The 24,710-nt window shown below is 39.1% G+C and overlaps 1 protein-coding gene across 6 annotated transcripts in view; it reads right to left on the bottom strand.

The window, feature by feature from the left end:
- Positions 1–886: 886 nt before the first annotated feature.
- svild (supervillin d) overlaps positions 887–24,710 on the bottom strand; it is a 162,806-nt gene continuing 138,982 nt past the window's right edge. For all 6 annotated transcript variants that reach the window (XM_048179492.1, XM_048179490.1, XM_048179491.1 and 3 more), the window contains 8 exons: positions 18,366–18,623; positions 18,057–18,264; positions 16,796–16,929; positions 15,892–16,047; positions 15,630–15,773; positions 6,350–6,462; positions 5,748–5,903; positions 887–974 (listed from right to left, as the gene is read on the bottom strand). In XM_048179492.1, coding sequence (XP_048035449.1) covers positions 888–974; positions 5,748–5,903; positions 6,350–6,462; positions 15,630–15,773; positions 15,892–16,047; positions 16,796–16,929; positions 18,057–18,264; positions 18,366–18,623 — 1,256 coding nt within the window. In that variant the 3' untranslated portion in view covers position 887. The remainder of the gene's footprint in view (positions 975–5,747; positions 5,904–6,349; positions 6,463–15,629; positions 15,774–15,891; positions 16,048–16,795; positions 16,930–18,056; positions 18,265–18,365; positions 18,624–24,710) is intronic.

The following is a 24,710-nucleotide window of genomic DNA, read 5'->3' as shown; positions in this document are numbered from 1 at the left end:
AAACTTGTAAAATGCATTACAATTTGCTTAATCTTTGAGGATGAAATACTGAAGTCTTGCATTTTATTAGACCATGAGAATGGATAAAAGAGAGTGACACCTAGTGATATGATATTGAATAGCATTTATTGTCAACCAAGAGCTGCTACAGTATGTTTTAGCGGCATAATTCTGGTACTGGACAAACAACACATTCATACCTTTGAGAATTCACTTACACATTGATTTGTTATCTGTAATAATGTTGTAACTGTATTGCCATTAAAAAGATCAGTCACATAATACTGGATATTAGTTATATCGTTAGCCTCATAGCATAATTGCCTAAGTATCATTTGAAAATGAATGACTTAGGCAATTATGCTATGAGGCTAACGATATTCATTCCTGTGACAGCAGTGCTCTTTATATGTGCACACATTATGGCTTAAAAAGCTATTCATTTTTCTCTGTCAATCTCAGTGACTAAGGGAAAGGTCTCCATTTGTTTTCAACTGATTACATGAATTGTCACCATTAGTGTTTAATTCATTTTAAGGTCACAGTTTGATAATAACAGGGTTAAACAGGGTAAAACAATAAAATAGGGTATACATATTTAAAATTCAAGCTTGCGAGTAGCGAGACAGAGATTTAGGTTGATATGCTTCACGCTATTCCCAAAATGTATACTTTTTGCAAACTTAAAATGTGTGGTCTTGTAACCAAACGCTACTGATGTATGAAATATGAAACTGCAACAGCCATAGGTAGGTTCATTTTTATAAAAAAAAAAAACAAAACTTAACTGTACATATTGGTGAAAAAACAGAGAAAATACACATAGTTCCTTAGTAATTATTTTAAGTGAATATACAACAGATCGTAGACACAAACGTTTCTTTTGTTTAAAAGAGGCCTTTGCTCTTTTTCAGATTCAGCTGTTTCCAGTTTGGCATGGTGTTAAATTCATCCCGTGTCATTTCCAAAACACTCTGCAAAACAAATACAAACTCAACGTCAGACAAGATTAGAAAACTATGAAAACAAATTTAGTATCTGCTGACATTTTATGATGCTTACCATGATGACTATTTTAGACTGAACTAGTGACCCTAAGGGTGGGTATTTGGACAGGTTTGTTTAGTAAAGGGCAGTGGCGTCAATTGTGAATAGAAGGGTATGGCAGCTGTTGAATTATTAGAAAAATAATGCACACCTGAGGCATTACCGGCAATACTACCTCAGATGTGCATTATTTTTCTAATAATTCAACGGCCCGTCATCAAATGTTCCATAGTTATACAACAGTTAGTTCCAGTCCTTGAATATGATTGGCTGAGAGGCCTTCCAGGATTGTTGATATTTCACCAGTAGCAGCTGCGACTGTTCACCATTTGTATCACTCCACTTATCTCTGCGCGTTCTAGACAGGCAACATTTCTCCTAGCGAAACGCAATGGCAGAGGAGAAAACTCACGATAATTTTCACTGTTGGTGTGTCACTGTTGTGTTTTTCACATACACGCACACACACACACACACACACACACACACACACACACACACACACACACACACATATATATATATCAGCATTAAAATGATTAAACGAAACATACTAAATGAATGTAAAAATGCAGAATGTTTTATGTGATGGGTAGGTTTATATAGGGGGACAGAATGTACAGTTTGTAAAATTTTAAAAAAATCTACAAAAATCCAAACTGATGAAACAAAAAATATTTTTTAGCAGCAAACGCTCAAGATGGGTTTGGTGCACACAGGGGTAAAAAGTACCCCATGTGTACAATGAAATATACTGCTGTATCTTTAATGTTGGGGGCTTATTTTTCTGCTGGAGGTCCTGGACATCTTGTTCAGATACATGGCATGGATTCTCATGGATTCTATCAAATACCGACAGATAAAAAAAAAATCAAAACCTGACTGTTCCTGTAAGAAGTCATATAATGGGCTGTGGTTGGATCTTCCATCAGGACAATAATCCAAAACAAACATCAAAACCAATACGAAAATGTGTCACTGAGCACAAAATGAAGCTTCTGCCATGACCATCCCAGTCCCCTGACCTGAACTCAAAAGAAAATGAGTGAACTGAAGAGAAGCAGCACCAACATGGAGCTGGGAATCTGAAGGATCTGGAGAGATTCTGCATGAAGGAATGATCTCTGATCTCTTGTCAGGTGTTCTCCAAACTCATCAGAAGAAGACTCAGAGCTGTTATCTTGGCAAAAGGAGGTTGCAAAAAGTATTGAATAAAAGGGTATGATTAATTGTGAGCAGTGTGTATTAGAGAAAAACATTTCTCTCATAATGAGATTTTCCCCCCATTTAAAATTATTATTCTCCAATGAAAGGTTGGATTTTTGTAGGTTTTTAAAATAAAATATCAAAAGTATTAACGATGCAGATTTATTTTCACAGCCTTCTTTTTTCATATTTACCAAGGGTATGAATAATTTTGAGCATGACTGTATATACATACATACATATATATATATATATATATATATATATATATATATATATATATATATATATATATATACACATACATATATACACACACACACACACCCCCCTTATGATGCAATTAGAGAACAGAGGTGTCCTTCAAGATGGATAACTTGGATCGGTTTCCGGGTCACAGGATGGAGGATGGAGGAACGAGGAAGCATCCATTTAAGTATTGAGAAGCATCCAATGAAGTAATTGAATCTTTCATTCAATCGATTTGTTCAATAGGACTGATTCATTCACTAATGTGTTGCTAAGAGACGCAAAATAGTTCTGCCATAGCTTTGTTTATAACTATTTTCGTTGGTGAAATAATGCAAAAACAGGCAATATTGTATCGAAAATGTAACTTACATAATATTAAATTCTTGTTTATTCAATTGCAGTATAAAATCAATATCACATTTGCAATCATGCTGATATTTGGGGAAAAATAGCACTCTTTGTGTGATATTGCTAAACTATTCAATTTGATATAAATATAAAAAGACCCTGGCATTCTAACTGCATTTTAACAGAGTAAATCACACAGTAAAATTGTACACTCTAAATGTGCATGCAGTGGTCTAACCTACTAGGTAACATGGGTGAGGTGCTTTTGTTTGGTTTTTGCAGTGAGGGACATACTCGATAATGTCAGATCGCACATTGTTAAAACAACAATTATGATATTGAAGAGGATATATATCGCTCAGCCCTAACCACAATTACAAACTCCACCCTAGCAAATGCCTGACCCCACCCCACCACTAACCCTACCTTTAAAGAGGTACAAACATTCCATTCCATTCCACCCTACTCTAACTTCCGGTCTGCGACAGCTGGCCTGGCGCGACTGTCCAGAAACTGCTTATGGCTCTGCGACTATGCAGCGGGGAACCATCAATTTATAATTTGACAATAAACATCTAAATTTTTTTGAGGAAATAAACCCTTCAAATCTGTCTATTCAGTTTTAGTTCAGTTGTGTTGATGTCCGTTTTCTCCATTTTGTGCAGAAAGCCAAAGCTTTTGAAAGCAATTATAAAAGATAGATACCTCTGGATGATGACAGCTTTTTTAATCAAGAAGCTAAAGCTTTATGGCTGGAATTGTTTGTGGTTAGGGCAAGTTATTTAAAATCTAATAGGTTATGTGACTGATTTTATTCTGGCCACTGCTGCCAGTTATATGTTAAGCTTTAGTTGAGAAAACAGTTATTTTGCAGAATTACTGGTCAGTCTGTAAACTAAAGCTTTGTTTCCACCGAGTGGTACGGTAAAGTACAGTACGCAATTTTTGCTGTTTCCATTGTCAGAAGTTGTGAATGGTACCCTCATTCCAAACTGTACTGTACCACTTTTTTGGGACCCTTCCGTTGGGTTACCTAGTACAGTAGTCCGGTACTAAAGGGTGAAGCTAGACTCACTGCAGAATGTTGATTGGTTGACAGAGAATCGTCACTTGCACGTGCTACAAGGGGAATGACGACACCAGAGGCACCATTTTTTAATAAAGTTGAAACAATCTTCTTTTGACAAACAGCCACATGCCAAGAAGCAAGAACAAGATCTGCTGTATGTCCTCCATTGATGTTTACGGTGTCGTTTCTTCTTCACACAAGGATGGAGTCGATCGCTACTTTCCGGCATACACCACGCCTATTAAGTAAGGGTACTGTTGGCGGTGGGAATGCAAGCCGGATCAGAGTTTCCCGTACTGAACTGTACTGTAATGTCCTGTACCGCTCAGTGGAAGTGAGGCAATAGTGACCATGCACATTTGCTGTAATTCTGCACAAGTTACATTTTTTCCCAAAATCATAAGTTTAATACAGTTTGTTACATACATTTAATCAGCTGCTGTGCCAGTCTAATGATACGATTTATTAACAACTAATGTGTCACTAATGTGCTTTGGTCTGAGTGCTGTCATGATGCATCGGCTTGCATTAAATTTTGTTGATTTTGTGGCCAGTTGTCACCATATTCCACTGAAATGACACACCGATTGTGTGGTGATGTAATTTTTTGTAATGTCGATTTGCATTTTATTACTTTTTGCTTCATTTTTGTGATAACTATCACGTTTACTCTGATATGTGCTTGTGGCATTTCTTGTCAAAGGTAACATGCAGTATTATAGAAGAGGACATTGTAAGCTACGCTGATTTTAGGCTGAGTTTACTTTTTCCCAGACGAGGAAAGGGGGTGAGAGGGCAAATGTTCAAGAGTCATGGTTTGCTACTGCGGCCACTAATATGGCCGAATCACAGCCATGCTGATTCGGCCGTATCACACAACTATTCATGTAATATTGCTCATATATAAACTTGTCCACACTAGAACTGTCATTCTTTCTCACACACATTTTTTGATGCTTATAGGTCTCATGTTTTGTGTCATAATTTTATCAATCTTGATTTCTCAAAATTATGCAATGTGTACTTTTCCTGGGTTCATCTGCTGTAAACTGGCATAAATGTACACAGGATCATGATGGCCAAAGTTAAGACTTTTGCTTAATAATAAATTATATTTTCGGTTTGTTTTTGTCCAACCAGAATGCCTTTAGAACACTTGGAATATATGCCACTAGTTGCATGGGATTATTTTATGACACGTTTGCATCCTTATTTTAAAGCTTGAAGTCAAGCTTGAGCAGTACATTTTTTTTTTTTTTTTTGTATTTCTCAGTTTGTGTTCCAAAAAAAGAAGCCAATACAGATTTAGAACAACAACAGGGTAAATATTTACTGCATTTTGTGTAAACTAATAGACAGTCACAGAAAAATGAGTTGTGAAAGGGTAAATAAACTCCGAGCAGATGAAAGCCATCATTTGCTAATAATTGTGATGCATGGCAGTGTTTTAGAGAGGTTTTTGTTCATTTTATTGTTCTGAAACCAACTGCTCAGAGGTTTTCAGAGGATTTTTACAGTTTTAAACTATTTTATTGTATAGCCTGTCTGGCAAAAGTTATTCATTCTTATATCAGCAACTATTATCTGCCATGTTACAAAATTATGTATTTTTTATTTAGATTTTTAAATTGGATGATGCTGTTGGTTAGTGTATAATTGCTGTTTTGTCTTTCTCTCTTTTGTCTTTCTACACTAATTACATTGATATTTTAACACAATATTGTTAGATTGCATGACATCATCTGAACATGCCATATCTTGACTTTCAGTGATTTGACACCACTAGGAAAGAGCATGTGTGAGCATCATTAGGTAGGGTTATTACCTGAAAGTCTTCATCTGATAGGTAGCACTCAAGGTGCAGAGGGTCAACTCCCTCTGGCAGGGGTTTGGAAGTGAGCTCTTCCACAGTGTACTGCTGCCTGCTGAGTTTAGACAGGGCGTCTTTAACCAGAATCACTTTATTATGGGCTCCTTCAACCTGCACAGACATTCAAACATACAGTTTCATCATCCATAGGCTTCAATATTAAAAATCTTTGGGCTGTATTAAAATCGACCACTATCTACTCATATATGATTCATATATGAGAATCCTTTTAAAGCAAAAACTCATCTGTAGCATTCTGCAGGGTTTAAAGTATTTGAGTAAATAAAATTGCTATACTTAATTGTTATTTTGGGTAATTACTTGTATCTGTAATAAAATGAAATAGTTTATATTGACCTACATATTTTGCAGGTTACTGTGGATTAAAACTTTCCATTTATTAAAGCAGTTGGCCACAGCTCAATAATGGGAGTATTTTAAACCTAAAGTGATTTCTTTAATAAATGCTTTTTAATAATAAATATTGGTGCAGGTAACAGAGAAAAAGTACTCTTTACACCTCTGGCATTCTGAAAGCTATGGGTGGAGTAACGTACCTGTACTTTAATATTTGGGTTTTTTTCCCAATAAGGGAAGATGTTGGTAAAGGTGAGTGGTTCTGCGCCAGCCAGGATCAGATAGGCCTGAGGAGGCCGTCTGGAGTTCTTCTCTATGAAAAACAAACACAAGAAGGTCATTACAACACAGCAAATCAATAAAATATGCACAAATAATGTGTTTATACTCTTTCCTCTGATTATGCCAAAAGTTTACCCAAAAATAAACATTGTCTTTATTTACACATGGTTGCATTGTTCAAACCCATGTGACTTACTTTGTTATCATGGAAGACAAAAGGAGATGTCAGCCACAGTCCATTCAATTTCACTGCAGCTTTTTTTTCCCATATAATGAAAGTGAATAGTGACTGAGGCTGAAGGCTGAATCAAATAATGGTGAGTAAACAGAAGACAGAATTTTCTTTTTTTGTTTGTAAGGTCATTTAAATGTGATCAGGGAAAGGTCAGACCCAATTGACACACTGATCACACCCACGTTTTTTGGCACTAACTCAGCTTGTACATATGCACATATCTGACTAGTTCTGATATCAAGAAAAAATCTGATCCCCCCCATTGTTTTGTCTCAAGATGCACACCAGTAATGCTTTTTTCTAGGGTATGTTTATAAAAGCTACTTAAATACCTTAATTGAAATAAGGCTTAATGCTGGTTTAGCCTAAGCCCTGTCTGTGAAACCAGCCCATAATGTAATACATGTAAACAATCAACTTACATACATTATGTATTATATCAAATGCCTGCAGAGGGTGTCAGCGGCTAGGTGATTGTTGTTGTTACACTCCTTGCTATTGTTGTTACTATTGTTGGCCACATCTTTATGATATAAATGCTGCAGTCACTGTAATTTCTTCAACAAGAACATGTTATCAAAACATGCAGAGTCAGAGCGAGGGTTTAAACTTTTGTTTTGAAACTGCGGTGAACCTTTAGAAACAAGTATTCTCCTGTGTTAGAGTAGGTTTATATATGATAGCACTATGTTATGCTAAATTATCATCTTTTAAATTGTTAAATGTATCGTGAAGCCTTAGAAAATAATCTATGATTTTACTTTTTATTTAATATTTTGGTGAAATCGAGCACTCAAAATTAATTGAGGAATCGTGAAATCTGGCTACAAATATCTTTACTATGGTTCAAAATCCACATTAAAGTATTGAAATTATAGCTATGAATAAATTGCATTAGTATCAAATCAGGCAGATGCGTTTTTAACTTCGTTAAACACGTTTAATTAATCTCACCCATTAACTACAATAGTCAAAAATATAAAGTTCCACATGTTTGTAAACATACCTAAAAATGATGCACGTGATTAATCTTGTTTTCTTTTCTTTTTCGCTTCGCAGCGCCAGAGTGCTGTTGTCAGTATGAGGTGGGGGCTGGGCGAAGTGGGAATGGCGTGTTGCGTGTGCTTAAGTTACTGCGTTCTCCAAATGTTTAGTTTATTATATATTTAGACTTTTTTTTTTTTTGAGCAAAGGCTGTGCCCCCCCTGGGTGTTGGTGCCCTACGCAAACTGTATATAGGGAGCGGCGGTACTGGTCTCAGTTCACATTAAATGCTGTTTCTCACTAACTGTAAGCGCTGTGAGTTTAACTTGCATTTGGGTGTACGGTACACTTTATTTACATCACATTTGCATAATTTCCATTCCAACATTTTTGTGAACAGAAGTTTACAGCATTTTATCAATATTCTGGCAAAATAAAAGCTCAAGGATTTGATGGGTTAAAAGCTTGAGGGTTTGAAATTGAAAGTGAATTTAAGAAAATTATTTGTATTGTAACTTGAAGTGTTAGTTTGTTCTTGTAAAGAGTAGGGGTGTTAACAATACACTCATGTCACGATTCGGGTTGATACACGATACTAATAAAGAAGTTAAAATGTGACTTTTTAAAAAAAAAATTATTACATCTAAGACATGATAAAGTACTGTTCAAAAAATGCTAAATTTGTTATTACAGTAGGGTGAACTATCTATCTCCCCCATGCACAGGGCAATGGTGACAAGTGTGAACACCCTTCAAAATAACTTTCTATTACCGGTAGCAGTGATGCCATTCACAATATATGACAACATAATCAAAATTTTTGGCCAAATTGTGCAGCTCTCTCTCTCTCATGTATATATATAAAATAACTTTAGAATAAAGACAAATCAAAATAACACAATTATTGAAAGAAAAATATATTTTATCTGTATACTTGCATGCCATGTCCCCATTAACCAACATCAGAGAACTGTGAGCATGCAAATAAGATGTTAAATTATTGAAATATTAACTTAAATCCTCAGAGGGTACTTCAAGTAAATATTTTACAAAGGGTTCGGCCGACAAAAATGTGTGAACCCCTGGTCTGTAACATTAATAAGGGTTATGTAGTCTTATTAAATTAAGCATTATGTTACTAGTGCTGTCAATCGAAACATTTTTAATATATTTTTATATTGTAATGACTGAACATAAAATATCCAAATTAACATAGAAACAACATAAAGATGATTAATTTTAAATATGTGTTTAATGGCGTCTTTTTACCAAGTACTATGCATGAAGTCAAGTAATGGCGATAACAATACTACTACTGATGCCTCTATTAAACAGATTTTTTTCCCTCAATTTTAGCCAATAATAATAGCCATGTAACATTACAGTATAATTGAAAGCCATCGTTTTTAACATTAAATAGGCTTTAAAAAAATAACTTTTAACCCTTATGTGTTGGTGGGGATGTTTTCATCCACTATGGGGTGTTTTTGAGTCTTAATTTGGCCACAACTTTCTCTGTGTTTCAGCAAATGGAATGATTTTTGGTGACAAATCTTATTTTGCTACATATTTTGGGATAAATGCTTTGAAAATTTTCAAAACCTCAAAAATGAACTGTGGGCAAATTTACTACCCTTTTGTTATGTTCGTGGATGAAAACATCCACTAAATTAAACTGCTGTAAAAATGTAGTCTGGGTAAACCCAGCCTGATCTGCCGGCGATTTGATTTCGCTTGGCAACTCAGTCTGGAAACCCATGCATTCATTTCTGCTGCGCTGTTACACTTTTGTGGGAACCAATCACAGACTGGCTTATCCACCTTGCTTGCTATTGGCGGGTATAACACGATGACGATAGAGAAGCGACGGCAAGCAGCTTTCAAACTCTATCTGATCTACCCGTCTCTCGCACGACCGTCACTCCAAAATAACAATGCACAATCACAGTGACGCCGACTGTGTTAAGCATTTACCTTATCTGAGAGAAATGTAGCAGAGCGTTGATCCGACAGCCTCTTCATAGGAAGATTACAAACAGCGATTAATGACACACAATGATTCTCTGCTGTTATTTTGGTGGTTTGCTTCACGATGTGAGTACAGGACTCTTTTACTTCAATGCCCCTTGATGGTAGACAATATTTTTATTATTTGCTCTATATGTTTTGTCTCCCTGCTTGAATCTCGCGCCGCCTGAGCTGACTGGAATTCTTTTTGGTTGTCATGACAATGACGTAGTTTAGGGCGGCTATATTCCGCGTTCATTAACACTGAACCAGAACAGTATCAGAGTCGCCTTTTAAACTCTCGACGATGCTGAATGACTTCTTTAGTTAGCAAACAAATTGCTCGAGTGGGTGTAAATACCGATCACTTGTTCACATGTTTTTTGCACAACTTGCAAAAATTGCTCGATGCCATTGCTGCTTCTGCAAACCGCGGATCAATGCTACAAACCAATACAAACTAACCCTGCGTCTCAATCAGCTCCCTAGTTCCCTAGGTCAGCTTTGGGGCTCTCTGATCACTGTTTAGTTCATCTCATACCAACCTACAGGCAGAAACTGAAATCAGCTAAACCTGTAGCAAAGACTGTAAAGAGATGGAACACCGAAACAGAGCGGGCTTTACAAGCCTGTTTCGAATGGACTGATTGGAGTGTTTTTGAAGCTGCTGCCACCGATCTGGACGAGCTCACAGAGACTGTAACTTCATATATCAGTTTCTGTGAGGATATGTGCATTCCTACAAAGACTCATTTATCTTACAACAACGACAAACCCTGGTTCACTGCAAAACTCAGCCAGCTCCGTCAGGCCAAAGAAGATGCTCGCAGAAAAGGGGACAGAGTCTTGTACAAACAGGCCAAATACACACTGGAAAAGGAGATCAGAGTGGCAAAGAGGAATTATTCTGATAAACTTCAGAATCAGTTCTCTTCTAAAGACACAGCTTCAGTGTGGAAAGGTCTGAAAGTTATCACCAACTACAAGACACCATCCCCCAGCTCTGTGGAGAATCAACAACTGGCAGACGATCTGAATGGGTTTTATTGCAGGTTTGAAAAAATCACCATTCACACCTCCATCAACCCCCCTCTCCTCCACACCTGCAATTCAGTTCAGTGAAGATGACATGCGCCAGGTCTTCAGAAAGAACAAGAGAAGAAAGGCACTAGGCCCAGACAGCGTTTCACCAGCCTGTCTGAAAACCTGCGCTGACCAGCTGGCCCCCATCTTCACACAGATCTTCAACAGATCACTGGAGCTGTGCGAAGTCCCCTTATGCTTCAAACGCTCCACCATCATCCCCGTCCCAAAGAAACCCAAAATTACTGGACTAAATGACTACAGACCTGTGGCTCTAACGTCTGTGGCCATGAAGTCATTTGAAAGACTGGTTCTGGCTTTTCTGAAGGACATCACTGGACCCTTCGCCAGCTGAGGAAGTTCAACCTACCACAGGAGCTGCTGAAACAGTTCTACTCTGCCATCATCGAATCCATCCTCTGCACTTCAATTACCGTCTGGTTCAGCTCAGCTACCAAATCTAACCTCAGAAGACTACAGAAGGTAGTCCGGTCTGCTGAGCGAATCATTGGCACAACCCTCCCCACTCTCCAAGAACTGTACTTATCCAGAGTGAGAAAAAGGGCAAAGAAGATCACTCTGGACCCCTCACATCCAGCACACTCCCTCTTTGAACTGTTGCCATCCGGTCGACGCTACAGAGCCCTGAGCACCAGAATGACCAGACACAGGAACAGTTTCTTCCCTCAAGCAATCCATCTCATGAACACTTGACAAACACGGAACACATAACACTATTACACAATATTTACTTAAAACACTTATTTATATCTCAATTTGCACACATAATTGTACATACAATTGTCTATAATATATATTGTCTTTTGCTTTTTTTTGCACTTTGTCTATCTTGTAAATTTGTATATTATTATTTTATTCTTTTTATTATGTGTCTTGTCTTGTCGCTGTTACTCTGTTGCACTGTGGAGCTTCTGTCACTAAAACAAATTCCTAGTATGTGTAAACAACATACCTGGCAATAAAGCTCTTTCTGATTCTGATTCTGATTCTGATGCTACAAACCAATACAAACTAACCCTGCGTCTCAATCAGCTCCCTAGTTCCCTAGGTCGTGAATCAGTATATCATGCAAGTGAATGTGGCTGATTCCCTGATCAGTGCCCTGACTACTAAACTAGGGAGCTGATTGAGACACACGGTAAACCTTTCTGGAGTTTTCGCATCGCTCCGCAAAGTACGTCACCCGGATCGTTGATCTGATTGGTTGAAGGACTATCCAATTGCGTGACTAATGCTCGTTGATCACGCCTCTTGTGCAGTAGGAAATGCATAGCAAACTCCCCAGACCAATGTTCAATTTTAAATTGAGCTTGGTCTGGTGATAGCCAGACTAGTAAAAATGTATCAGATAAATTTTTTTTTCAATTTTTTTTTTGCATAAATCTGTTAATCAACCTCAGTCCTGATCAAAACTACTAAATGTTTAAAAAAAATCCAGGATTTTTAGTCTTTTATTGCCAAGTTTATAAATGATGTCACTGATTTTTGAAAAAAAAAAAAAAAAAAAAAAGCACAAAATGACTTATTTTCAATATAAAAAGTGATTGTGGAGTGGATTTTTTTTACCTTTTATCACAGTCTTGGACATGTGAAAAATTAGTAACAACAATGGTTTTGATGCATTGTTAGTTTTTGTGCAGCATCAGATTTAAATTTTTCTCCCTCATTTACTGTTCACGGCTGTTTTTGCCCCATTGACTTCCATTATAATGACATTTTTTGATTGCAAAGCCATGACACCATAATCATGCATTCTTGATTGATGGTGGTTTTCCCTGTTGGGAAGAGGTAAAATTTGTAATTTTTACAGTTGATCACCAGGTGGCACCATTAACCCTTTAGATAGGCCTGTGCAAAAAAAAGCTTAGTTTCTGGATTTTATATGGAGTTATATGGAGTATAACAGCATATTATAGTGTGTGTGTGTGTGAGTGAGAGAGAGAGAGAGAGAGAGAGAGAGAGAGAGAGGGAGAGAGAGAGAGTGAGAGTGTGTGTGGGAACTTACTGTGATGTATCTGAGAAAATCAAAATATGCACCTCAGCTCTCAGAACTACATGGAGTAAACAAAAACAAAGTAAGTGTATTTATGCACCTGCTGACTTTTGATGGTGAGAAAAACAGGCTAAACAAAAACAAGGTAAGTGGATTTAAACATTTGCATGCCATCCTGCTGGTCATTTGATGGTGAGAAGAGCAGCAAGCAACATGAGAAAGGGCTTGACTTGTACCAAATTTTTAGAAATGATTATGCAGCCTGACCCCTCCAGCGAGCTGCAGGATGTATTGTCTTCTCCCACTGACACCACAGACTCAGGAGAGTCAGATCCTGATTTTGTTGTGGCACACTCATCATCCTCTCCAGCTTCCACTGAAGGCGAAGAGGATTCAGAGGATCCTGGATCTGGGTGGATTGGGAGAAACGGCGAAGTGTGGTTTTCCACCTACGTGGAGACAACTCCCTTTCTTCAGCCTGCCAGAGATGTGACTCCAGGGCCGACGCATTGAGGCAGGAACACACCAAGCGGACGCCAACGAACTAGTGGTGATGAAAGCAGACTGCGGGGTTGGCTCACGTCGGCAGGATCTGGGTCCAAAGTTGCCCTGACATACCAAACCGACGCTCGACAGCCGACAGCCAAGTAGCATGTCCGTTCTGCGCCTGCATAAGATGAAATGCCTTTCCGTACCAGCAGGTGGCAGTAGCTGAACAGCCAATCCGAATGATCAGATGGCCCGATGGGCGACGAGCTCCGACGCCGATTCAACCTGTCGAATTGGCCAAAAAAAAGGTGATGAGGTCCAACTTCAGCCGACAGTGAGGAACACACTGAGAAAACTTAGTCAGCCGAGGAACAAAAACTGCCTGATGGCCAACCGTCAGCTTGGTGTGTTCCTGCCTTTATGCCATCGCAAGGGTCCAGAATGTGGATTCTGTGTTCAATCTGTTTTTTTTTTACGGAGGAGATGACTGACCTCATTGTCAGCATGACCAACCTCCATGGGCGCCGCACAATGAGAAACTGGAGTTGTTGCACTTTGGTTCATAAAAATTATGTTCATAAATCTGATGCAGAGTATATTTTTTACAGAAAAAATGGAAAAGTGTATCACTGAAGGGTTTTAAGGTTTTAAACTGGCTTTACCATCAAGAAAAGACAAGCATTTCACACATAGGCCGTCCGTACTTCTTACCATCAAAAGGCAGCAGGTGCATAAATACACTTACTTTGTTTTTGTTTACTCCATGTAGTTCTGAGAGCTGAGGTGCATATTTTGATTTTCTCAGACACATCAAGGTAAGTCTCACTCTCTCACACACACACACACACTATAATATGCTGTTATACTCCATATAACTCCATATAAATATAAAGCTTTTTTTTGCACAGGCCTAACTAAAGGGTTAATGGTGCCACCTGGTGTAAAAATTACAAATTTTACCTCTTCCCAACAGGGAAAACCACCATCAATCAAGAATGCATGATTATATGGTGTCATGGCTTTGCAATCAAAAAATGTCATTATAATGGAAGTCAATGGGGCAGAAACAGCCACGAACAGTAAATGAGGGAGAAAAAATTGAAAAAATCTGATGCTGCAACAAAAACTAACAATGCATCAAAACCATTGTTGTTACTAATCTTTCACATGTCCAAGACCGTGATAAAAGGTAAAAAAATCCACTCCACAATCACTTTTTATATTGAAAATAAGTCATTTTGTGTGTTTTTTTCCAAAAATCAGTGACATCATTTATAAATTTGGCAATAAAAGACTAAAAATCCTGGATTTTTTTTAAACCTTTAGTAGTTTTGATCAGGACTGAGGTTGATTAACAGATTTATGCAAAAAAAAAAAATTGAAAAAAATATTTATCTGATACATTTTTACAGCAGTTTAATTTAGTGGATGTTTTCATACATGAACATAACGAAAGGGTAGTAAATTTGAACAATACACAAGGGTTAATTTAAGTGAACTTAAAACAATTTTCACATAAACCCATTATAATAAATGTCACATTTAGCTGTGCCTTTAATATAGCAGGGCTTGCACTGCCAAAATTTTCCCTGGTTCTGCCACACACACACAAAAACACACACACACACACACACACACACACACACACACACACACACACACACACACACACACACACACACCTCGCTTTCAGTTAAAACAGCTCAAACGTGCATTTTAGGACTAGCTTAAGCCTTGTCTGTGAAACTGGGGATTAGTATCTTCAAGCACAATTATACACAAATGAGAAAGCAAATCTTTCTCGCTGTCTGAGAAGGAGCTTTCTCTGTCTGCATTTCAGTGTTTGTTACAGAGAGCCGCTTCACAGACAGCACGCCAGTAGATTCTATTTTCCGTCTTATCGCGCTTAAATATTTTAAAAGCACGTGAATGAGAGAGCGATCATATACTGTAACACCAGGCAAAGGATGCCAGGAAAAAAAAACAGATGCTGTGTTAACTGAGTTAAATATTTTTTATGCATTAAACACAAACAACCCTAGTTTGACAGCCCTAGTTGTTAATGATCAAAAGCAAAAGTTACTGCAGGTTGTTGTTGTTGTTAGGAACCTGCCATCTGGTACATTCGACTAGCACAGAGTCTTCAACCCTGCCTCTGGGGACCCACTGTCCTGCAGAGTTTAGCTCCAACCCTAATCAAACACACTTGAACCAATTAAAAATGCTCTTCAGGATTGTTTGAAAATCACAGGTTGAAGCAGGATGAATATAAATTTTGCAGGGTAGTTGGTCTCCAGGAGCAGAGTTGAAGACCTCTGGACTAGCATGAATTTCCTTCATTAAACCATCCTAACCTCTACCCTGAGTGTAGATTCCATCTCCTAACCTTGGCAGTACTGTAGCGTTGTTTCCAAGGCACACTTCCTCTCACTGTCCCAGCGGATCTTGGCCGAGCCAGTACATTCTGTATCTTCTGGTTGCTGCCCTTGCCACAGGTACACTTCCATCCTGTTATCCACCAAGAACAGAGCTACAGAGAATAAAAAAAGAGAAAGATTTAGATAAAATATAAACTATTGACACTGTACAATGTGCAAAACATGATGCAATACAACATCAGTTGACATGGTTACAGTCACATTATGTACCAGGCTGAGGGGCTGAATACAAGTTCTCCTGCAGGAACGGCATGGCCATGATGGTTCCTGTCACTTGGGTGGGTCCGAACTGCTCCTCTCCCTGAAAAGTCCCACCGCTGGCACTCAGACGGAAAAGACGTGGGGTGAAATTGTACTTCCCTGGATCTGCAAGCACACAGAGACAGTCATATACTTGTGAATATACCTGAATCAGATAAAAACAAAACAAAAAAGAAAGCACATGGGCTCTGCTCCAAAACCTAGTGAGCTGCCTACTTAAAGCAGCATTTTAAAACATCACAGACACACCCTCAACATAAAAGCTGTTCTTAACAGACAAGCAGCGAGATTATGCTGAAGATCCCTGCTTTTGGCCCAATTCTAAGGCAACATTGCATGTAACTTGCAGAAGTCTTCCAAAATGTATTGTGGTGAGCTCAGTGAAAAAATCTATTCAAGATGAGAGAAATGTCTATTATAAATATAATTTATGCGATACCACTAGGTTTTGATGTAAAATAGTTTAATCTAATTAAAATTTAACCAATATTTTGTGTGCTACTTTATTTTAGACTTATTCAAATGTTGTACTGTTAGGATAATAACATGCTAATGGCAAACTGGAAATCAGCAGTTAGTGGAGTGTCCCAATTTAAAAAAAAAAAAAAAAAAAAAAAAAATACTAGAATAGAATATTGTGCATAGAGTATTTCAAATCAGTCACTTATGAAGTTCCATTTCAGATGCTGTCTTCCTTTGTCAGCAGTAGACAGCAAAAAAGCACACTAGATTTGGAACAGAGCCATGGTATCATAAGGAAATATGCATGTGTATGTTATAATGACATACCAATTTAGCAACCTTATAACAAGGAAACATGGATTGTTTAGAAATAAACATTTTCTCTTTTTACCTTGCAGCATGCAGTCATAGGCTTTCCTGTCCTGCTTGCCAAGAGCATCCCAGAATTCCTTGGGCTCAGTTCCTTCCTCTATTTCAGTTACTTTCAAACTGCTGTTACTGTTCAAACCCAGTTCACGAGGACAACTGTAACAGTATATTATATTATATTATATTATATTATATATATATATATATATATATATATATATATATATATATATATATATATATATATACACACACACACACATATATATATATATTATTGCTGTCAATCGATTAAAAAAATAATCATTTTTAAAGCTACAAAAGTTCTTTAGTCAACAGCAGTGATTAATTGTCTCTGTTATCTTTGTTCTTTCATTATCTTCAGTGACAAACGTTATTAGTGGTTGCTGTCACTTTAAGAACTGCCCCTGCTCCACATGTATGAGAATACTCAACAAAATTTTTGGCATTATTGTGTTATTGTTCGTTCAGGTATGACAGAGAACTCGATTCTGGCTATCATCTCTAGTCACACACCAAACTTCATCAGCTAGCCTATGTGTCCCACCCCAACACACACCAGAGAAAAAACTCTGCAGGTCCTATGGCTGAGAGAGAGCATACTCGGATTCAGTGAGCTTATAGTAATGCTTCATTTTATTGTCAGTAATTGTAATGACGTTGTAAAAAACAAAAAGGGCAGTGGAAAAATTAAATCCTAATTTTTCATAAAGACGCAATTTAAAGATATTATTTCTTGGTTATACACAAAAAGACAAAATAAAAAGGCTGAATAAGCTGATCTAGCATTTTAAATGGTGGCTTCCTAGTAAATGAATGGTACACTCCCTTAAGCTCACAGAAATGGTTTGACCCAAGTGAAATATGCCTTAAATACGCATGAAATACATGTATTTAACGTGTTGTTGCCGTGTTAAAATTCACGTGTTTATGGCCCTTTTGGCCTTAATACTTAATACATACTTTTTCTCTTTTGGCGCATTTAAATGGTTTAAAAGCATTTGCCTGTATAAGAGCGTGATCATATTTTGTAATGCTAGCCAAAGGATTACAGAAAAAAAAATGGATGCTGCGTTAATATTTTTAATGCGTTAAACTGGAAAAAATTAATCACGTGCGTTAATGTTGACAGCACTAATATATATATATATATACACACACACACACACACACACACACACACACACACACACACACACACACACACACACAATCACCACATGGTCATTACATCTAAATCTATATGAGTAAAATCTGCTCACATTTGAGTGAGTCGCTCCACGGTCCTCTTGCCCACTTTCCGGGCACCTGGATGAGACTTGCAGCCATGCCACAGGTACAGTTGTCCCTTCTGTACCCCCAGCAGCAGCAAACTAGCACGAGAGCGCAGGCTGGCACAACAGCACTCCACTTCAACCAGCGAGCCCTCCATTTCTGCCTCTCCACGCACACAGAACAAATGCCAGTCTCCTGACAGGAAAATCACACCAAAATAACACATACACATGGAATTACTGCAAGTTATAAAAGAGGTCTGGTGAGTTTTGCTCATTGTTATCTGTGTTTATTACCTGTGTTGTTAAAGCTATCCTCCCTGGAGCCTCGGTGGATGATTAGCCCTCCTTGGAAGAGTTGGAGGAAGCAGGGCGGCTCTTTGCCCTGTGTGACCAGCACTTGCGCCCCCCTGTGGTTGCCCAGCTCTACGGTCATGAGGGCAGATGTGCCGCGCCCACTGACACTGGAGTGACGTCCCTGCCAGAAGAAGCATGCTGTGCGTTCCCTGCCTGGGCCAGCTGTACTCACTTCACCAGGCTTCTGTCTCTTACCCACTGCAAACATATAAGATAAAATATTCAGCACCTCTTCCGACTTCTTTTGAATTATGCCACTTTCAGTTGATACCTCTGCATGAGTCCAAACTGAATGTGATTATCACCTTTCCCCTGCTGGTCTGTTTTAATATTGTTTGTGTACAATAAACTTTCATTATAAACAAGTCAAAATGATGATGCACATAGGAAAACGTACTGCAAAAGACAAAGATTATTTCATTTAAATATATAATATATATATATATATATATATATATATATATATATATATATATATATATATATATATATATATATATATATATATATATATATTAGGGCTGGGCGATATATCGCATGCGATTCTCACGCGCATTTCGTCAGTAAAGCCGGTTCCCTGATTACCGCTAAATCGCCATCACCTGCTTTAAAATGGAGCACCTTTTAATAGACAGAGCCGTAGTTCACAGACAAGCCACGCAAAATCGCGTTCAGTATCGAAGATGAATCGACTTCGATAATGAACCCGATTTTGCGTGGCTTATCAGTGAATTACGGCTCTGTCTATTAAAAGGTGCTCCATTTTAAAGCAGGTGATGGCAATTTAGCGGTAATCAGGGAACCGGCTTTACTGACGAAATGCGCGTGAGAATCGAGAATATATATATATATATATATATATATATATATATATATATATATATATATATACACACTTATTAACAACTTGTTTTATTTTTTCTTTGCGATTCTTTATTTTTTCAAACAAGTGTTGCAATTAAATTTTAAATACAGCTTTTTTTTTGCCAAACCAATGCTTTTTTTGCCTTATGTTGACCAATGCTGCATTTATTTGGTCAAAAACACAGTAAAACAGCAATATTTTGAAATATTTTTTTTCTAATTTGTTATATTTTAGAAAGTAATTTATTACTGTGACAGCAAAGCTGATTTTTCAGCAGTAATTGAAATCTTTATAATATGCAGATTTTGTGCTCAAGAAATAGCCTGGATGCCAGCCGAACTTAGCCCCGCCCACAACATTTTGAGGTCGGGGAGTTCGGTCTGGACTCGATCCGTAGAGGAGTAATTATGCCCGAACAGAAACTGTTCGGACCAATCACATTGTCAGGGCGATGATTGACAGATTATCACCAGAAACATAATCAGCCACGTCATCAAAGAGTGCTTGGGGAGTTTGATTGACAAGCGATCTAACCAATCAGAACGCCGCATCCGCCATTTTGTCCGACAAAGCAGTCAGGAGTTAGAAGATTAACCTCAGTGGAGTTAAACTTGAAAAATTGTGCATATTGACGTCTTTCCGCGTTTGAAACAACATTCATTCTCATGTTCATTCATGTTTATTTGATGCTATAAATGAACTAGTAGGAAGAGATGATCGGTTCACGAGCCTCTTGAGCTGAGGCACTACAGCAATCTGTCACGATCATGGTCACAACCCATTAAAGAGCCACAAAACGGTTTTTATTGTTTGAATTTTTTAATAACTACACAGTTTGAAAGCTGTGACTTTGTTTAATATCATAAGTAACCTGCTCTGTCTCGTCTGTCGATGTGTTGTCAGTTTCCTCTTTGCTCCGCGATGTATTTTCCACTCTGTGTGGCGTGACAGCACCACGGCTTGTCGGACAAAGCAACAGTAACTAAGGGGGGCGGGTCTTTGCGAAAGGTCAATTAGTTTACAACAATGATGGCTGTTGAAGAACTGAGATGTGTAGATTCTGCCATCGCGTCCGTTATAGAAGATATCGACAGCGCATTAATTTTAAAAAAGGAACAGAGGACCACGATCAAGGCATTTGTCGATGGGAAAGATGTCTTTGCCGTCCTTCCTACGGGATTCGGCAAAAGTTTGATTTATCAGCTGGCCCCGATGGTCGCCAAGAAGAGTTCTGTTGACAACTATGCGTCGCTCAACATACGTCACTTACTCTGTAGCTCTGATTGGTTGTAGGTCTATCCAATTGAGGACTTTCCTGGATCGGTTGAAATACGCCCCCATAATCAAAGCCCAATGGAGCAGTATCAGACTCATATTCGAACTAGAATTGAGTATGACCACGTCAGGCTACTCAAGAAACATTTCTTATTATTACCAGTGTTGAAAACAGTTGTCCTGCTTTTGTGGCACACATGATTTTTTGGGGGATTCTTTTAAAGCTTCAAAATAACAGCATTTATTTAAAAGTAACCCTAAACATTTTAATGGCAGTGTATATGTATCGTCATCATTACTTCATAGAGTGCCATCACAAGCTGTTTATTAATATAAAAAAAAACACCAAACAAACAAACAAACAAACAAACAAACAAACATCAGTGTTTTGTGATCATGAACTCCATAATGAGTTTGGAAGATGGCTTTCAATCATACTTCTCTTTTGCTCCTAAAAATATATTAAAATTCTAATCTTTCTGTAAATATGTTTTAAGATGCTTGTTCTTCATTTTGTCTTTTAAATACTTGTATGTTAAAAAAAATAAACCCTTCATGGTTACATGTTATATAAGAAGGCAGTCCTTTGTTACTGTATGGGACTGACAATCTGTGAATACCGCCGCGTTTGCAGACTTTATTGGTGTTATTGCCCGCACTTAAGCTTTAGTTAGTTTCGGTTTTCAGCCATTCACGGGTTTAGGCTTTTGCAGTGCTGATTTGCAAGGCGGGCCTGGCGAGGCTAAGCATACTTAAACTCGTGTAATTCAGAAGTGAGCAGGACTAGCGAGCTGGCAGTGGTGACGGACGCAAGAGCGCGTAAGTGTTTTGCTTAATATCTGTTCTGGGTCAGTTGCTTCGTTTATTATTTGCTGCTAGGAAGGATTTAATTCGTATCTGTGTTTGTCCTATTTCCTACCTCGACTATAATTGTATTTTAATTGTACTTGTTTAGAATAACAGCCGCCGCGTTTGCAGACTTTATTGGTGTTATTGCCCGCACTTAAGCTTTAGTTAGTTTCGGTTTTCAGCCATTCACGGGTTTAGGCTTTTGCAGTGCTGATTTGCAAGGCGGGCCTAGCTCGTTTCAATCACGTGTTAATAAGCAGTATATTAATTGTGTGTGCGCGCTGTCGCGGAAGCGTCAGCGGGAGCGTTCAGCCTCCTCGTGTGAAGACCGACTCGGGTAAAGACCGACTCGGGTAAAGACCGACTCGGGTAAAGACCGACTCGGGTAAAGACCGACTCGGGTAAAGACCGACTCGGGTAAAGACCTGCGACTCTACCTGCGCGACTCCACCGAGCAACGACACCGGTAGGCACTTAAGTTTCTTCCCTCCTTTCACACTTTTCCTTCTTCCTCAGCATGTGCTTTCAACTCATTCCTGTTGTCTCTCGGCAACGCTCCACTAACCCACGTAAAAGGCAGCGCAATGCTTCTAACCTGCGCCCTATTTACTCCTCTTCTAACACTAATACTCCTCTCTCTGTCTCTGTGGGTCTATGGAATTGTCAGTCAGCAGTTAACAAAGCTGACTTCATTCCAGCCTTTGCTACTAATTCTTCTCTTAATATCTTGGGCTTGACTGAGACCTGGATATCGTCCAGAGGACTCAGCAACCCCTGCTGCTCTCTCTAACAACTTCACTTTCTCTCATACCCCTCGCCAGTCTGGGAGGGGTGGGGGCACAGGTCTTCTCATTTCTGACAATTGGAAATACTTGACTCATTCCTCTCTGTGCAACTACAATTCATTTGAGTTTCATGCTATTACAATCTCAATTCCTGTCAAAATTCATATCGTAGTAATTTATCGCCCCCCAGGCCAACTGGGTACCTTTGTAGAGGAACTGGACATGCTGCTGTCCTCATTCCCAGAGGATGGTAGCCCACTTGTAGTTTTTGGCGATTTCAACATTCATCTAGAGAAGCCTTATGCTTCAGACTTCCACTCTCTTCTAGCCTCATTCGATCTTAATCGGCTCATCACCACAAGTACACACAAATCTGGCAACCAGCTTGATCTCATTTACACACACAACTGCATCACCGACAACATTCTGGTAAAACCTCTGCACTTTTCTGATCATTTTTTCATTACTTTTAATCTTCAACTCCCCATTTGTTCACCACCAACCCCGCTACCAGATACCTTCAGACGAAACCTGCGCTCTCTTTCTTCTTCTCATCTTTCCTCTGTCGTGTCATCCTCCCTTCCCTCACCCTCACAATTCTCATCTCTGGATGTGAATACAGCAACAGACACTTTATGTTCCACATTAACTTCTTCTCTAGATAGTATCTGTCCTCTGTCATCCAGGCCTGCACGTGCCACTCCCTCTAATCCCTGGTTATCTGATGTTCTTCGTGAACATCGGACCAAACTCAGGGCTGCAGAGAGGAAGTGGCACAAATCAAAAGACCAATTTGACCTATGTAGCTATCAGTCTCTGCTCTCATCCTTTTCTGCTGAAATTTATGCTGCTAAATCCTCCTATTTCCACAACAAAATCAACAGCGCTTCAAACACACGTACACTTTTCAAAACATTCAACTCTCTCCTCTGTCCCCCTCCACCACCACCCACCTCATCCCTTACTGCTGATAATTTTGCTACATTTTTCACTGACAAAACATCTACCATCAGCAGTCAGTTCTCCGCTCCACACACACAGGAACGCAGACCAACCACACACACAGCCACACACCTCCTCTCTTCATTCTCCCCCCTCACTGAGACAGAAGTATCCAAACTTCTCCTCTCCAATCATCCCACCACCTGCCCTCTAGATCCCATCCCTTCACACCTTCTACAAGCCATTGCTCCCACACTTTTACCAGCACTTACACACATTATCAACACATCTCTCCACACTGGCACTTTCCCTAACACATTCAAGCAGGCTCGGGTAACCCCTCTGCTTAAGAAACCCACATTAAACACGTCTCTTGTAGACAGCTACAGACCTGTTTCTCTCCTACCATTCATAGGAAAAACACTTGAACGAGTTGTTTTCAACCAGGTGTCATCTTTCCTCTCACAGAGCAACCAATTGGATGTCAATCAATTTGGTTTCAAGAGTGGCCACTCGACTGAGACTGCACTGCTGTCGGTCACTGAATCCCTGCGGATTGCAAAAGCTAATTCCAAATCATCAGTTCTCATTCTGCTCGATCTATCTGCTGCCTTTGACACGGTGAATCATCAGATCCTCCTGTCCACCCTCTCGTCACTGGGCATCACAGGTACTCCACTTCTCTGGTTTGAATCCTATCTCACAGGAAGGTCTTTCAGGGTTGCCTGGAGAGGGGAGGTATCCAAAGCTCATCAACTGACCACGGGTGTTCCTCAGGGTTCAGTTCTTGGACCCCTCCTCTTCTCCATTTACACTACATCACTTGGTCCCATCATTCAGGCACATGGTTTCTCCTACCATTGCTATGCTGATGACACACAACTCTTCCTTTCATTCCAACCAGATGATCCCACAGTAGCTGCACGAATCTCAAGCTGTCTGGCGGACATCTCGGCATGGATGAAAGAACATCATCTACAGCTCAACCTGGCTAAGACTGAGCTTCTCGTCTTCCCTGCCAATCCGACTCTAAATCACGATTTCAGCATCCAGCTAGGCACATCCTCAATTACCCCATCAAATTCGGCCAGAAATCTTGGAGTAATCCTTAATGATCAACTGACCTTCAAAGACCACATTGCAAAGACAGCTCGGTCATGCAGATTTGCACTTTACAACATCAGGAAAATCAGGCCCTTTCTAACAGAACATGCAACACAACTTCTGGTCCAGGCTCTGGTCATTTCTAGGCTTGATTACTGCAATGCTCTTCTGGCTGGACTGCCATCATGCACAATCAAGCCTCTAGAAATGATTAAGAACGCAGCAGCACGTCTCGTCTTCAACGAGCCCAAAAGAGCCCACGTCACGCCTCTCTTCATCTCTCTTCACTGGCTACCACTTGCTGCTCGCATCAAATTCAAGGCGTTGACGCTTGCTTACAGATCCACCACAGGCTCAGTACCCTCCTACTTCCACTCACTCTTACGAGTCTACACTCCTACCAGAAACGAAATCACTTTCCAGAACATTCTCATTCACTGTCCCTTGCTGGTGGAATGATCTTCC

Source organism: Megalobrama amblycephala, unplaced genomic scaffold (assembly GCF_018812025.1).
Source record: "Megalobrama amblycephala isolate DHTTF-2021 unplaced genomic scaffold, ASM1881202v1 scaffold201, whole genome shotgun sequence".
Classification (NCBI taxonomy): Eukaryota; Metazoa; Chordata; class Actinopteri; order Cypriniformes; family Xenocyprididae; genus Megalobrama; species Megalobrama amblycephala.
This window is presented reverse-complemented; position numbering and strand designations above follow the sequence as displayed.